The sequence below is a fragment of the Cebus imitator genome, unplaced genomic scaffold (genome assembly GCF_001604975.1).
Source record: "Cebus imitator isolate Cc_AM_T3 unplaced genomic scaffold, Cebus_imitator-1.0 Scaffold48, whole genome shotgun sequence".
Classification (NCBI taxonomy): Eukaryota; Metazoa; Chordata; class Mammalia; order Primates; family Cebidae; genus Cebus; species Cebus imitator.
This window is the reverse complement of record NW_016107363.1, coordinates 7,016,982-7,033,581: the sequence shown is the minus strand read 5'-3', so window position 1 is coordinate 7,033,581 and position 16,600 is coordinate 7,016,982. Positions and strand designations below refer to the sequence as shown.

The following is a 16,600-nucleotide window of genomic DNA, read 5'->3' as shown; positions in this document are numbered from 1 at the left end:
AAAAAAAAAAAAAAAAAAAAATTATAGAACATTGAGCACACAAACCACCCTACAAACACTGACTCAAGAAAGTTATTTGGCTTCATCTTCTTCGCATGGGGCCAGAGTCCTTGCCACTTTCTCACATGCTGGAGGTAAGCAACAGGATGCCCCTGGTTGAGCTGCCTTCCTGTGGTTCTGGTTCACAACTCCTGGAATGGAGAAATGATTAATTGCTTTGGTGCACAGGGCAGACTGAATGTAAGAATGGTGGAAAAGGAAAGTAAGGGAAAACTTGTCAATAAAGTACTTTTTACTTATTCTTTATTAGTCACTGTTAAGAATCAGATCATGGGTCGTTGAGAATTTGTTATGTTCTAATTTGCAGAAACTAGTGTACATACACTGACTTTGCCTTGGCAGTATGCCAGTAATCTTCTGCCTTCTGGGAGGAAGTCCACAGACCCTCACAGTCAATTGAAAAAAGCTATCATAAAGTCCATGAATTTTACTCCTTTAGTTCATTCTCTGGCATACTATCCAGGCTTGTAGTGGGAGTATTGTTAGGTAACAGGAAATATCTTTCATATTTTACCTCCCTCTCTGTACCCATGTCTTTCTTCTCTTTTTCTGGTGACCTCTGTGTTGACCCTAAGCCTCATCTCTCCTGTCTAATGTTTTTATACATTTACATTCCTTGTTAATATTTATCTTTGTTGAGCATAATGATGGGCTTCTAATTAGTCATTCTAAGATATTTGTATATTTCAGAAGCACTGTTATAAAGGTTTCCTTTATTGAAGAATTTATAGGATATAGGTAGAAAGGAACTGGAAACTTTCTACCCTCATGGGCTATATTTAGGGATAAGGAGGAACCTTTCTGGTATGCCTTACCCATGGTATATTTATTTTATATTCAAACTTTGTCCATCTTCCTTCTAAAACCTTCAGAGGTGGCAAAGTGGGACTGGGCACAGTGGCTTACGCCTGTAATCCCACCACTTTGGAAGGCCAAGGTGGGTGGATCAGTTGAGGTCAGGAGTTTGAGACCAGCCTGGCCAACAAGGTGAAACCCCGTCTCTACTAAAAATACCGAAACTATTAGCCAGGCTTGGTGGTGCATGCCTGTAGTCCCAGCTACACGGGAGTCTGAGGCACGAGAATCCCTTGAACCTGAGAGGTGGAGGTTGCAGTGAGCCAAGATCATGCCACTGCACTCCAGCCTGGGTGACAGAGTGAGACTCCGTCTCAAAAAAAAAAAAGAGAGAGAGAGAGAGATGGCAGAGTGGGCAGCAGAGTGGGGCAGCAAAGTGGAGACAAAGGCACAGCCAGCAGCGGAACAATCTCTGCTCTGACTGTAAGCCCAGCTTGCATGTAAGATGCAATATCTTGAAGTGGAATCAGTCTAGAATTTCAGCCTTCTGGCACCATTTAAAGTAGGGGTAAGCCATACTATGTTTCACATTGGTCTTACTTTTAAAAGACAGTCTGTCTTTAAAAATTTGACTCGCTGGGCGCGGTGGCTCAAGCCTATAATCCCAGCACTTTGGGAGGCCGAGGTGGGTGGATCACGAGGTCAGGAGATCGAGACCATCCTGGTCAACATGGTGAAACCCCGTCTCTACTAAAAATACAAAAAATTAGCTGGGCATGGTGGCGCGTGCCTGTAATCCCAGCTACTCAGGAGGCTGAGGCAGGAGAATTGCCTGAACCCAGGAGGCGGAGGTTGCGGTGAGCCGAGATCGCGCCATTGCACTCCAGCCTGGGTAACAAGAGCGAAACTCCGTCTCAAAAAAAAAAAAAAAAAAAATACAAATAAAAAGATTTGACTCTACCTGAATGTCAAATTATATACAATGAATTGTTTTTCAAAGCAAAAAATGACATGTTTTACTATTTAAAAATTTCTGCCAGAAACAGGCGGGACGTGGTGGCTCATGCCTGTAATCCCAGCACTTTGGGAGGCAAGCCAAGGCAGGCAGATCACCCAAGGCCAGTAGTTCGAGACCAGCCTGGCCAACATAGTGAAACCCCATTTCCACTAAAAGTATGAAACATAGCCAGACGTGGTAGCAGGCACCCATAATCCCAGCTACTCAGGAGGCTGAAGCAGGAGAATTGCTTGAACCTGGGAGGTGGAGGTTTCAGTGAGCCGAGATTACACCACTGTACTCCAGTCTGGGTGCCAGAGCAAGACTCCATCTCAAAAAATAAATAAATAAATAAAAATAAAATTTCTACCAGAAACAGATTTTTTTAAAATGACTTTTAGTTGATACCTAAGTTTTTTGTTTTGGTTTGTTTTTTGAGATGGAGTTTCACTCTTATTGCTCAGGCTAGAGTACAGTGGCTCAATCTCAACTCACTCTAACCTTGATCTCCCAGGTTCAAGCGATTCTCCTGTCTCTGCCTCCCAAGTAGCTGGGATTATAGTCATGCACCACCATGCCTGGCTAATTTTATATTTTTAGTAGAGATGGGGTTTCTCCATGTTGGCCAGGCTCAAACTCCTGACCTCAGGTGATCTGCCCACCTTGGCCTCCCAAATTGCTGGGATTACAGGTGTGAGCCACCATGCCCGGCTGATACCGAAGTTTGAAGTGGAAGAATAGATATTTCCCAGTCATAGTGGTGTGTACTTCAGATACATTTATTTTCTTCATTTGCCTAGAAAATTCACTTATCCAGAACACTTTAATACCCAGTAATGCTGGGTAAAGGGAAACCTATTGGGAATTAATACTTTTTTTTTTCTTTTCGCTCCCATACTAGGTGGAGGAATTACTTCAAGAGTAATTTTTACTTCAAGAGTAAAATAGTTTGGCTGACGCTGCTTACCATTATACAAACTCAGGCTTCCTAACATTGCCACTTAATTAGGCTATGGGATTTTTCTTCACCTACTTTTCTTTTGCTCAGTTTGAAGTTTTTCTTTTCTCCTACACTTACTTGGTGGAAAAAGTGATCCTTTATATTAAAAACAGATGACAAAATGGTGATTACTCTTAATTTTTTTTTTATTCCGGGGCCAGAAAATTCTTACATAGAATCAAGTCAACATTAAAGACCTTTTTTTTTTTTTTTTTGAAATGGAGTCTTACTCTGTTGCCCAGGCTGGACTGTTCAATGGCGCAATGTTGGCTCACTGCAACCTCCGCCTCCCAGGTTCAAGTGATTCTCCTGCCTCAGCCTCCTGAGTAGCTGAAATTACCGGTGCACGCCACCATGCTTGGCTAATTTTTGTATTTTTAGTAAAGATGGAGTTTCACCGTGCTGGTCAGGCTGGACTCGAACTCCTGGCCTCATGATCCACCCACCTTGGCCTCCCAAACTGCTGGGATTATAGGTGTGAGCCACTGCGCCTGACCAAAAGACTTCTTCTTATGAGTGCAAGTTATTTCTCCTTTAACAAAAATACTTGTCTTTAGTGTTCCACGTGACTAAATAGGATCTGGCATATAAGCCTGACTAGAACCATACCTTCATACTCATTTTAAGTTGAATCTGCACACTTTTTTTTTTCTTTGCCTTTAGTATGAAAAGACACAGACTGTACTCTCAGAACTGAAGTTGAAGTTTGAAAAGACTGAGCAGGAAAAGCAGTCAATCACAGATGAGCTCAAACAATGTAAAAACAACCTGAAGCTGCTCCGAGAGAAAGGAAATAATGTAAGTCTTTGCAAACTTGGCTTAGCTTTGATTGAGAGGCAGATGAGAGATTGAAATTGATTTTCAGAGGACTTTATCACTGATTTTGTGAAGCAAATGGTACAAATGAAATAAGCTTTCAATTACGAAATTCCATGACAGAATCATTATGCTGTCAAATTTTTGAAAAAGAATTTGTACCTTTAACCTATACCCCAAGAGCCTCGGGACTGCCTGGAGGAAGAGCCTTGTTTGCAATAAAGCAGCTTGCCTAAGAACTGTCAGCTTTTCCCAGATGAGTCTGAAGCTCTGTCACTAAGCCATTGTCTGGCTCTTGTTTATGCCCTGCTGGGAAATGAAGCACTATACTACCAGCGACCCATTTAAGAGACGGTAGTACATGTTGATAATTAGCATTTGGCTATATCAAAAAAATCAAGACTTATTAATGGTTTTCATTATATACCAATAATGTTCTCACTGAGGCACAATTTCTAAAAAGCATAGTGTCTCTTTTGCGTTCTGTAAGTATTAGAAAATATTTGGTGAGTTTCTGTAGGGCTGTGAGAGAGAAAGAGACAGATGAAGATTTTGGTATAAATTGAGTTTAATTTTTTTTGTTTTTCATTTGCTAGAAAGATGGTCTTTAAAAAGATGTTATACTAAATTAATGTTGTGTTGTACGTTTTGGTGATCATTACCTTTGTGGGCCCTAACTGATAGATGTTTGGCGTGGTTGGTTGTGCTCTCACTTATTTGAAACTGCTGTCATGGCTTGGACACTGCAGTGTGCGTGAGCCACATGCTTCCTACGGAGGAAGCCACTCTGCTTACCCTGCAGCACAAGTACAAAAGAATGATGTTGCATGGCCATCCTGTTATTCATTTGCACACAGAATGCTCATGAGTTGTGTCCAGTTGTCCTTTGCAGTTTGTAGACAATAAAGGCTTGCTGTTTAGGTAGAAGCCTTTTACAAGTTGATAAACTGGGTGTGGAGGCTTTATGCTAAGCAAAAATGGCTTGCATTTACTTTTCAAAATGTAGATTACAAACTCTTCTAAAATCAGATCATAATGGTTTGGTTACTTCTCTCTTTTGTATTAATTCATATCCCTGGGATTATGGAATTTCAGTCTACTGCTAAATTAACCCATGAAGACATCTAGCATAATCAGAATGGATCCCCCTGTACTATTTAGAACCTTTTCAAAAGTAACTTTGCAGCCAGGCGCAGTGGCTCATGCCTGTAATCCCAGCACTTTGGGAGGCCAAGGCAGGAGGATCACTTGAGGTTAGGAGTTCAAGACCAGACGGAGTTCACTCTTGTCCAGGCTGGAGTAAAATGGCATTATCTTGGCTCACCGCAACCTTCACCTCCTGGGTTCAAATGATTCTCCTGCCTCAGCCTCCTGGGTAGCTGGGATTATAGGCATGCGCCACCACGCACGGCTAATTTTGTATTTTTAATAGAGATGGAGTTTCTCCATGTTGGTCAGGCTGGTCTCGAACTCCTGACCTCAGGTGATCCACCCACCTCAGCCTCCCAAAGTGCTGGGATTACAGGCATGAGCCGCCGCACCCAGCCCTGCCTGTCTTTATATACCAAACCTTTATCATATATTGTCACATTTCTTGCCTGATTTAGGAAACATGCATTATCACAGGGCACTTATTTTTAAGCTGGAAAGTAGTATAATCTAACAAGCAAAAGAGCTTTGGTTGAAAAAAAGAAAAGATTTTGTTAGAGGGATAAAATAACCCTTAACCATTGCTGAGGGAGTACATTGTGAAATAATGGGTTTCAGGTATTGAGCAAAAATGTGTACTATTCAAGCAGAGAGCATCAGCTAGCAGTGCAGTGTTGGTCATTATTTGTTTTTTTTTTGGAGACCAGGTCTTGCTCTGTCACCCAGGCTGGAGTGCAGTGGCATGATCTCAACTCACTATAGCCTTGACCTCCCCGGCTCAAGTGATCCTCCGACCTCAGCTTCCCAAGTAGCTAGAATTACAGACGTGCACCACCATGCCCAACTCATTTATTTTTTGTAGGGACGGGGTTTTGCCATGTGGCGCAGGCTGGTCTCAAACTCCTGGCCTTAAGCAATCTGCCCACCTCAGCTTCCCAAAGTGCTGGGATTACAGGCATAAGCCACCATGCCTGGCTTGCTCTGTCTGCATGTGCTACATTTCATTAGAATGTTAGGTATACCCACATTGCCCGTTGCCTTCAGCTGTTCCTTTTTTTCTTTCTTTGAAATGGAGTCTCTCTCTGTCACCCAAGCTGGATTACAGTGGCATGATCTCAGCTCACTGTAACCTCAGCCTCCTGGTTCAAGTGATTCTCCTACCTTAGCCTCCCGAGTAGCTGGGATTACAGGTGTGTACCACCATGACCGGCTAACTTTTGTATTTTTAGTAGAGACAGCATTTCACCATGTTGGCCAGGCCAGTCTCAAACTCCTGACCTCAGGTGATCCACCTGCCTCAGCCTCCCAAGGTGCTGGGATTACAGGCATGAGCCACCACACCCAGCCTAGCTGTTCCTTTTAAACTGATAGTTTCCCAACTTGCATACCCCAGTCTATCGTTCAGGATTGTGTTAGATGTCTTTAAAATGTTTGAATCTGTGCAAAACCTGAATGGTATACTTCTATTGCTTCAGTCTTTCTTCCCTGCCTCCCACCCCACTGGGGTCTGAATCCTCTTATTTGATTATATTCATAGCATAAAATGATTTTAATATGCCTTCCCTTCTTTAGCCTTCCATATTACAACCCGTCCCAGCCGTATTCATCGGCCTATTCCTGGCTTTCCTGTTTTGGTGTTTCGGTCCATTGTGGTAGAGAAAGGTACAAGCACTACCGTTGAGTCCTTGTCTGTTTGTCCCCGTCACCTGTTTGTGCCGTATTTGTAATATAGTGCATGGCAAAAACACACAGGTATTTTGTTACCTGAAGCAAACCCTTCATTTAGTATGCTGTGTATTTGTGTCATACCAGTGAATTCAACAGTCAACTAATCCCATAACTTTTTGTCTTGTTTACTTTGTAGTAATGCTAACCATGAGTTAATTCCAACCTAACCAGTTGTTAATATGCTTCTTTTAACTGTCTTGATCTGTAGCAAACTGGAGTACACTATGAATTTCTGCAATATTAGTACCCTCTTTCCAATTATGTGTTTAATCAGATTTAAATGAGAAATGAAGAGTTTGCCTCTTTCAAGTTTTCAGCCAGCTTTCTTCCCCTTCCTCCTTATCCTCTTCCTTTTCATAGTGTAGATTTTCTTTGTTTCAACCCTTTCCCTATTTATGCTATGGCTATGGAGATGAAAAAAAATGAGATTAGCCTAATGAACCATTGGCTTACAATCTCAACCCTATTATGTACTTGCAAGGATATAAACGTATCCCATTTCTTTCTGAGCCCTGACCTGCAACATCAGAATATTTCTTTAAAAACCAGTTTTTCTCTGCCATAGCTAAAAAAAAAAAAAAAAGAAAAAGAAGAAGAAAAAAAGAAAAACCAGTTTTTCTCAATAACACTCTTGGAATACAAGTAAAAATAAAAATGTCAACCAAAGCAAGCTAATCTTATAAAGCCCTCTTAAAGTTAGCAGGCAACAGCCCGTCCATGCTTGCCTCTAACTGGCATGCATGTTGGTAGAGCATATGAGATGATCATGTGGCTTTATTACACTGAACAGAGTCTTTACCAGAATTATCATACAGGCAGGATCTCTAATGTTACTTCTCCATCTTGAACCCTATTTGATTTTGTCTTCTGTGGTTTCAAGTTAGAGGACCAAAGCCTTGTCACCTTAGCCACTATCATCCCCTTGAATAAAATATCCCAACATGGAGTCTGGCTCTAATCAAGAAATAAACATTTTAGGCAGAAACATACTACAGGTATCTATATACATCAGTTATATTGGAATATATGGATACCAGAGTAAATAAAGCAGGCAGAGCCCACAGGTTTTCTTAGAAGTCACTATTAGGTTTCAACTGTAACAAAGTTGAAAACTTCCCGGGACTTTCTTGTGATATGTTAGACTTCCAAATTGGTGGTCCTGCTATTATGGCTCTCCTTATACCTACACTCTCTCACTTTTTTTTTTTTTAACTTTATTTTTATGATGCAAAAATAAGATTTTTCCAGTATTCTGTTAAATATTCAGGACTCTCTGACACCAAGGGGTTAATAGGTATGAAAAGAGAGGAGAGAATGTGATATTGACTCTTGGTTTCTTTCCACACAGAAACCCTGGCCCTGGATGCCCATGTTGGCTGCCCTGGTTGCAGTAACAGCCATTGTGCTGTATGTGCCAGGTCTGGCCAGAGCTTCTCCATGAGAGCGTTCCTTGAGTCCGTACACCGTCCTCCCTCTAGAAGCTGGCATCATACTCATGCTGGGGACAAACAGAACCATTTTCTTCCTTTTTACCTCTTTTAAAACAGCAGAAGTACAAGAATACAGCTGTAGGGTCATTGCTTTAAATTATATAAAATGTATCTGTCTATAAAGAAGATATAAAATTGTGACTTTACTGTAAGCAATAATTTGCTTGCAATTTTTCATGTAATTTTTAAATTAGTATGTTGAGATTCTGAATATTATGGTGGCCTAAAGTAGGCTTCTTGGTACACCAGATTATTTATAGCATTAAATTTATGAGTATTTTACTCTGAAGTCTGATGACCAGATAATTCATTTTTCTGATTTGATAATTACCCAAACCAAACAACCAGTACATACATGGGAAGAGAGGCCCTGTGTGCTCAGTGCCTATCAGTTTGAAATATATACACATATATATATATTTTTTACATATTTACGCCATTTTTACTTGTTATAAAACCACTGAGCTATTGGGAACAAGACTTAGAGAAAACTAATTGCGTGGATTTTTTTTTTTTTAAAGGAAAAATACATTTGGAAAATAAACTGTTATGGTGATAATTTGGGGAATATGTGCACGCTTGTTCAGCCTTAATGAGACTTGAAGATGTGGAGGACATCAACTTTGAAAAACTTTCCATGAGAGTGTGTATTTTCTTGAGCAAACTGAAGTATTTCTGGGAGCAAAAACATAGTAATTACACAATTTCAGTGCAGTCAACCAAACTGTTGAGTCAATTGGAATGTAATTTATTAAACCTCATGTATTTAAAGAGATATTTTTCTTTAAAAGCCAAGTTACTTTCTCATATACAGCATTTTAGGAAGCATGATTTTTTTTCTATCATCTATTCCTCCAAGCATGTTTAATTGAAGAAAGTATTAATATCTCTTTCGATAAGCTTGTATTGACCTAATTTGGTTTATGATGTGTCAGAGCTAATTCATGTTCAGGGTGAGCTGTTGTACCTACCAACAGATTTCCTGGTTGGGTATGCAAATGGTTATTTTCTTTTTATTGTTGTTAATTGGGACTTTCTGTTAATGAAAAGCACTATTCCCAAGATTAATAGTGTTCTATGCACAATGAAGCACCTAAAAACACTGCTTGATATTATAAATTTAAAACACAGAAGTGAAAGTTTAGCCATGGTTTTGTGTGACATCATAGTTATGTCAGTAAGGGTTATTTAGGTCATAGAATATCCTAAAGTATCACATAGTTAAATTTTTCAGTCAATGAAGACTGGGAGGGAATGTCAGTGAATTGGCTTGAATGTTCTGTGGCAATCCGCAAGTCTAGCCAAATATTGAAATAGGAGTTTAGGGTATAATTTGCCTTGTGATGTTTGGCAGTCACTGTTTATACTTTAAAGGTTATATTTTAAGCTATTAGGGATTACTGTTGGGAGGATCACTAGATTTATGGAGGAATTAGTCACAAATGACTTGTAGAGAATACTGTCATATAGTTCATTTCATCATTTTCTGTTGCAGGAAGCCACTCCACCACAGAATGCTAATATGCCAGTGGTACCCAGTACCTCTTGTATATAGGTTATTGCAAATATTGTTCTGAAATGCTTAACTTCAGAATTACATTTTTTAAAGTAAATAATTGTTTTAAATCTATTTTGTAAAGATATAAAGTACAATAGAATTTCTGGAGTACAGATTAAACTATTTGCACTAACACACGTGATGTGCATGATTTAATAAAATAACTACTCTCCCTACGCATGTTTGAGTTGAATATCATTGAAGTTCTTAATGCTGACTCTACTATTGGATTGTTAATAGTCTTCTCTTAAAATGACTCTTTATGCAACATAACCTACATTTGGTATTTTTCAGGGTTTAAAAGAAAACAGCTATTTCCTCCAAGTTTTATTAGCCTTTTATTTAACTTACTGCTCCATTTTTTTTTCTCTTTTAATATGGTTATTGTTAAAAAGAAAGTCACTTGCCAGTCCAGTCTCTTTAAATGTAAGGTCTAGTATCAATATTTACTTCAAGTGGAATAAATGGCTTTTTGTAGTTACTTCCAGTTTTCCTCAAGAATATAAATAAGTCTATTTATAAGCAATATCTTCAGTTTTGTTCAGTTCACTTCCAGGTTAAATAAAGAGTAGGATTATTCACTGGTAATAATAGAATCATTAAGAAATGTTAAACATAGGCCGGGCGCGGTGGCTCAAGCCTGTAATCCCAGCACTTTGGGAGGCCGAGGCGGGTGGATCACGAGGTCAAGAGATCGAGACCATCCTGGTCAACACGGTGAAACCCCGTCTCTACTAAAACTACAAAAAATTAGCTGGGCATGGTGGCGCGTACCTGTAATCCCAGCTACTCAGGAGGCTGAGGCAGGAGAATTGCCTGAACCCAGGAGGCGGAGGTTGCGGTGAGCCGAGATCGCACCATTGCACTCCAGCCTGGGTAACAAGAGCGAAACTCCGTCTCAAAAAAAAAAAAAGAAATGTTAAACATTGCAGCTAGAAATTGAACAACCCTATAGTGATACATTTAAGAATTATTCAAAGGTGCTACATGGCAGGATCAGAAAATAAAAAGAACTTGGTATTTGAAGCAAAACATCTGTATTGGCATCTTGGTTCTACCGTTTATCAGCTGTTGTTGTCTTGCACAAATCACATTTTGTCTGAGTCTCCATTTTCTCATAACATGGGGAGAATAATACTTACATTTGTGGTAGTAGTGTGAACCTTAAAAAGATAATGTATGTGAAGTACCAGTCAAGTGGTGAATAAGTTTTTATGAGAATGTTATACTGAAAAATACAGCAAATATTAAAGTTTTAGGTGAACCAGTATATCTACTTTAATTAAATGAATTAATTGACTCACCCATTAAGAATTTCTGTGTGTGAATGAGATATGTGTGTAACATGAATTCTGAGAAAGTATTATCACCTAGCCCTGTTTGTCGCCTTCATAGTTCACTCTTTTGGAAGTAATATGCTTGGTTTGGTGATGAACCAATTGCTCACAGTAGTTTTGGAATTCCTGTTATTGCCTTCAGAGCCACTTTGAGTCACATGTGAAAACCATTCACATTGTCCTACAGGCAGAGGCTTTCAACCAAAACTAGTATTGCCTACTTGATCTCTCACTTTAATCACTACACTTGACCAAAACCCAGTGACTCTTGGCTGCTTCCATTGACTATTTACTATCAAAAGGATGGGAATCTGCTACCAAAGAGAAAAAACTGCATACAAATCAACTGATTTAAAACTGCAGCCTCGGCCAGCACAGTGGCTCATGCCTGTGATCTCAGCACTTTGGGAGGCTGACGCAGGTGGATCACCTGAGGTCAGGAGTTCCAGACCAGCCTGGCCAACATGGTGAAACCCCGTCTCTACTAAAAATACAAAAATTAGCCGAGCGTGATGGCAGGTGCCTGTAATTCCAGCTACTGAGGAGGCTGAGGCAGGAGAATTGCTTGAACCTGGGAGGCAGAGGTTACAGTGAGCCCACATCACGCCACTGCATTCCAGCCTGGGCAACTAGAGCGAAACTCTTTGTATGATTGTGGGTAAATGTAAATTCCTTTCACCTTGATTTTTTGTTGTTGTTTTGTTTTGTTTTTGAGGCTGGTCTTTAACTCCTGGCCTCAAGTGTTCTACCTGCCTCAGCCTCCCAAAGTGCTGGGATTACAGGCGTGAGCCACCATGCCTGGCCTATTTCTTTTTCTGCTATTCTGTGTTGTGTCTCCAGGTTTCATTTATTCATTCATTTAACAAATACTGTCTGATATGAGGCACTGTGCCAGATCCTGACAATATTCAGTCCCTATCTTCATAGAGCTTTTGGTGTGATGGGGAAATACAGGCAAGAAAGCTGGCAGTTAATATACAGTGTAATAGAAGAAGACACTGAAGCCTATGGAACTATAGAAGCATTGGGTGCATTTCTTCTCACCTTCAACCACTCAAACATCCAAGCTGGGGGTATCTGGCTACACAGCCAAAGGTAAGTTTCCTTCTAGATTGTCTAAGAAACAGGTTTGGTCTTGATTTTCTTTAAAACGGCATTGTGACCTGGAAACATTTTTAAGGCTTTGTGTGTATTCTCCTGGAATTCTGCCCTGTTAAATGGTTTGAACTGTACCTTGCAAGTAACAGGTAACTAGTAAAGGATTTTTCTTAAGCTAAGAAAAAGTGTTTTAGCCAGACAGGCTCTTTGAAAGGAGTCTCCTGTTGATGAGCTGGGGCATGAATTGGATAGATCCAATAACAAATTCCTTACATATGGAGGCAAGTGCCCACCATGTCTTATTGTTTTTGTTTGTGTTTATTGTGCTGCTCATTCAGTAGATTGAGCAGCACAGGTTTTTTTCCTAAAGATTAAGCACCTCGGCCGGGCACGTTGGCTCATGTCTGTAATCCCAGCACTTAGGAGGCCAAAGCGGGCAAATCACCTGAGGTCGGGAGTTTGAGACCAGCCTGACCAACATGGAGAAACCCCATCTCTACTGAAAATGCAAAATAAGGTAGGTGTGGTGGTACATCCCTGTAATCCCAGCTGCTCAGGATGCTGAGGCAGGAGAATCGCTTAAACCCAGGATCATGCCATTGCACTCTAGCGTGGGCAACAAGAACAAAACTCCATCTAAAAAAAAAAGATTAAGCCCCTTTCAGCCCAAATCTTAAAATATGTGATTTGTTACCATCATGCAAGGACACTGAGATAAAACCTATAAAGCCTATGAAAAAGACACGAGCATTACGAATAAGAAAGGCAAAGGGACCAGAGGAGGGAAAAAGGAACAGAGAAACTTGGTTGTGTTCCTGCTGCTCACAGTGGCTGTTCACTTCACTTTTTCATTTTCACCTTTTGAACCGACCAGAGAATATCTAGGTAGCTAGTTCTACTCTATGAAATTTCATCCTAGGATTTTTCTTTTTTTTTTTTTTCTTTTAAAGACAGGGTTTCACCATGTTGGCCAGGCTGGTCTTGAACTCCTGACCTCAGGTGATCCGCCTGCCTCGGCCTCCCAAAGTGCTGAGATTACAGCCGTGAGCCACCACGCACAGCCAGGATTTTTCTTCATCCTAAATTTTGTGTATTTACTTATCCCATCAGCATCTTGTTCCACATAGAATTGGAAGCAGGTGTGCCTGCTTGGAACAGCATTCTTTTCCCTCTTAAATGGCAGGATCCCTTCCTAGACTGAGGATTCTTCCTCATGGCTGATTCTACAAGCAAACAATGGAGGAGCTGCAAAGGGACTAAAAATCTCAATCATTTCAACTCTTTGACTCTCAGGCTTCTGCCATAAATTACTTCACTGTGTAATCTTTGCATAGTTATGTCATTTTGGTTTGGGTTGAAAACTTGCTCTGAGATAATTAGACCATACTTATTTAGCCTCCTCCACAACCCCTCCTCCTGCACTCCATAGCTAATCTTCAAAGAGTTAATGTGTTTTAAATATCTTAAACCAAATTTATTTTTTATTTATTTTTTATTTTTAGAGAATGAGCCTTGTTCTATTGATTAAGCTAGTCCTGAACTCCTGGCCTCAAGTGATTCTCTTGCCTCTGGTTGCCAAAGTACTGGGATTATAGGTGTGAACCACCATGCAGGGCCTTATTTTCTTTAAATAGTGTTTATAGAGCTGATTACATTTTCTTGTACAAAGTAAATTTGGTATGGTTTTTTAGTTGAGCATTCTAATTTAGCACTCTATGTACCTAATCACATTTTTTAAAAATCCATAAGCGTTTATTCAGTCATGCAACTTTGGCAAATAAAGTTCTTATTTTAAATACTTCTAAATTTTCTAAATTTTAAATACTTTTGCCAAAATTAGGTGGTAAATACATATGTGCTATGTGCACATATTGCCCTTTTTATCAGTGAAGATGGGTAAGTACTGTGATGTCACCTGGAATAAATAGAACCTTCTGGCTGCTTAAGTCCTCTGTCTTTGAATACCTAAAAAAAATACAAAAAAATTAGTCGGATGTGGTGGCACACACCTGTAATTCCAGCTACTTTGGAGGCTGAGGCCTAAGAATCCCTTGAACCGGGGAGGCAGAGGTTGCAGCCTAGATCTCACCACTGCACTCCAGGCTGGGTGACAGAGCAAGACCCCGTCTCAAAAAATAATAATAATTGTGCAGAAGATATTCAGGGAATGAAAATAAAAGAAAAAAGATTTAAAAAGATAATAACGATAGTAATACAGTAAAATAAAATATATTTATTTTTCTGGCCTCATTTTATAGCAAAGTCCTCAAAATCCCAGCAACTCTGGAGGCTAAAGTGGGAGGGTTGCTTGAGCCCAGGAGTTTGAGAACAGCCTGAGCAACATAGTGAGACCTCCATCTCTAAAAACATTAAAAGTAAAGTAGCCAGGTTTAGTGGCTCATGCCTGTGGTCTCAGCTGCTCAGGGGGTTAAGGCAGGAGGATCACTTGAGCCCAGGAGTTTAAAACTGCAGTGAGCTATACTTGCACAGGGTCTCTAAAATATAAAATATTTTTTTAAATTAAAAAAAATAGTTATCCATTGCTATGTAACAGATTACCCCCAAAACTTTAGCAGTTTAAAACAGTAAATAGGCCTCGGGCGGTGGCTCATGCCTGTAATCCCAGCACTTTGGGAGGCTGAGCTGGGCAGATCACCTGAGTTCAGGAGTTCAAGACCAGCCTGGTCAACATGGTGAAACCCCATCTCTACTAAAAATACAAAAATTAGCCAGGTGTGGTGGTGGGTGCCTGTAATCCCAGCTGCTTGGAAGGCTGAGGCAGGAGAATCGCTTGAACTCAGGAGGTAGAGGCTGCAGTGAGCTGAGATCATGCCATTGCACTCCAACCTGGGCAACAAGAGCAAGACTCCATCTCCAAGAAAAAACAAATATTTAGTATCTCAGACAGTTTCTAAGGGTCAGGAATCTAGGAGCAGCAGCCTAGCTGAGTGGTTCTAGGTCAGGATCTCTCCTGGAGTTGCTATCAAGCTACTGACTGGGCCTGGAGGATTTTCTTTGCTCATTCAGGGCTGTTAACCAGCATCTTCAGTCTCTCACCAAGTGGGCCTCGCCTTAAGGCTGCTCAGATAAAGCAGCTGGCTTCCCTCAGAGCAAGTGATTCAAGAGAAAGGCAGCATGGATGGAAGCCTTCATAACCTAACCTCTGAAGTGACATACCATCACTGCAAAATTCTATAGGTAGGTGATAACCAAGAGCATGGATACCAACAGGCAGCAGAAGAGAGCCGGGTTAGAGACTGGTTCATCACCTAATTTCCCATTAGGAAACTTATGAATTGTGGATAGCCTTCTTTTAATAAATGAAATGTATCAAAACAGACCAACTAAATGACTTTCATGAGAATTACATCCTTCCCCAATCTGTTGATTCCCCAATATCAGTAAGTCATTGATACTGATTCTAAAGTTATAAGAAGTGTAAAACAAGAGAGCACTTAGGATTACTGTCATACAGTTTAAATTTAGAAATTATTTTCAGAATTGGTCGATGTTGATAGATAATTTTCTTAAAAGTATGTCTTCAACTGCAATTTGAAAAGCTATAGGCCTGTAATCTCAGCTACTCAGGAGTCTGAGGCAGGAGAATCGCTTGAACCTGAGAGGCAGAGGTTGCAGTGAATCAAGATTGCACCATTACACTCCAGCCTGGGTGACAGAATGAAACGCTATCTCAAAAAAAAAAAAAAAAAAAAAAAGAAAAGAATATAGAGACAGAGTTTTTGTTTGTTTGATTTTTTGTTGTTGTTTTTGTTCATCTTTGCTTTTTGTTTTTGTTTTATTTTGATTTTTGAGACTGGGTCTCACTGTCACCCAGGCTAGAGTGCAGTGGTATGATCATGACGCACTGCAGCCTTGACCTCCCAGGTTCAAGCAGTGCATTCACCTCAGCCTCCCAAGTTGCTGAAACTACAGGCACGTACCATCGTACCCAGCTAATTTTTGTATTTTTTGTAGAGATAGGGTTTCCCTTATGTTGCTCAGGCTGCTCTCAAAAGTGATCCTTTTACCTCAGCCTTACAAAATGCCTGGACAGACAGTTTTTATTGGGCACTAGGATAAGCTATGAGGAGAGGTACACTAAGTGTACCTAACTGATACAGTGAGGTAGGTAGACTAGGTGTACCTCTCCTCATAGCTTATCCTTCCTTTCTAAGTCTGTAATTGTTGGTAACTTCTCTGTCTTCTCTGTGAGACAGTAGGTTCCCAGAGTTCCCAGAGGGCAGCTAAATACTGGGTCTTTACTCACTTTGGTATAACTGAAACCTAGTACAGTTCCTAGAACATGTATTTATTTATTTATGAATGAGACGGAGTCTTGCTCTTGTTGCCCAGGCCAGAGTGCAATGGTGTGGTCTTAGTTCACTGCAACCTCCGCCTCCCAGGTTCAGGCGATTCTCACACCTCAACCTTCTGAGTAGCTGCGATTACAGGCATGTGCCACCATGCTTCGCTAAGTTTTTGTATTTTTAGTAGAGATGAGGTTTCACCATGTTAGCCAGGCTGGTCTCGAACTCCTGACCTCAGGTGATCTACCTGCCTCAGCCTCCCAAA

The 16,600-nt window shown here is 40.4% G+C and overlaps 1 protein-coding gene across 9 annotated transcripts in view; it reads left to right on the top strand.

Moving 5' to 3' along the window:
- Positions 1-9,769, top strand: part of LOC108303546 (sarcolemma associated protein) — a 171,425-nt gene extending 161,656 nt beyond the window's left edge. For 8 of the 9 annotated variants that reach the window (XM_017527466.2, XM_017527463.2, XM_017527460.2 and 5 more), the window contains 2 exons: positions 3,516-3,650; positions 7,894-9,769. In XM_017527466.2, the coding sequence (XP_017382955.1) occupies positions 3,516-3,650; positions 7,894-7,986 (228 nt within the window). In that variant the 3' untranslated portion in view covers positions 7,987-9,769. Of the gene's footprint in view, positions 1-3,515; positions 3,651-6,389; positions 6,480-7,893 lie in introns of all 9 variants that reach the window. The other variant, XM_037738097.1, reaches the window with a different exon arrangement.
- Positions 9,770-16,600: the final 6,831 nt, after the last annotated feature.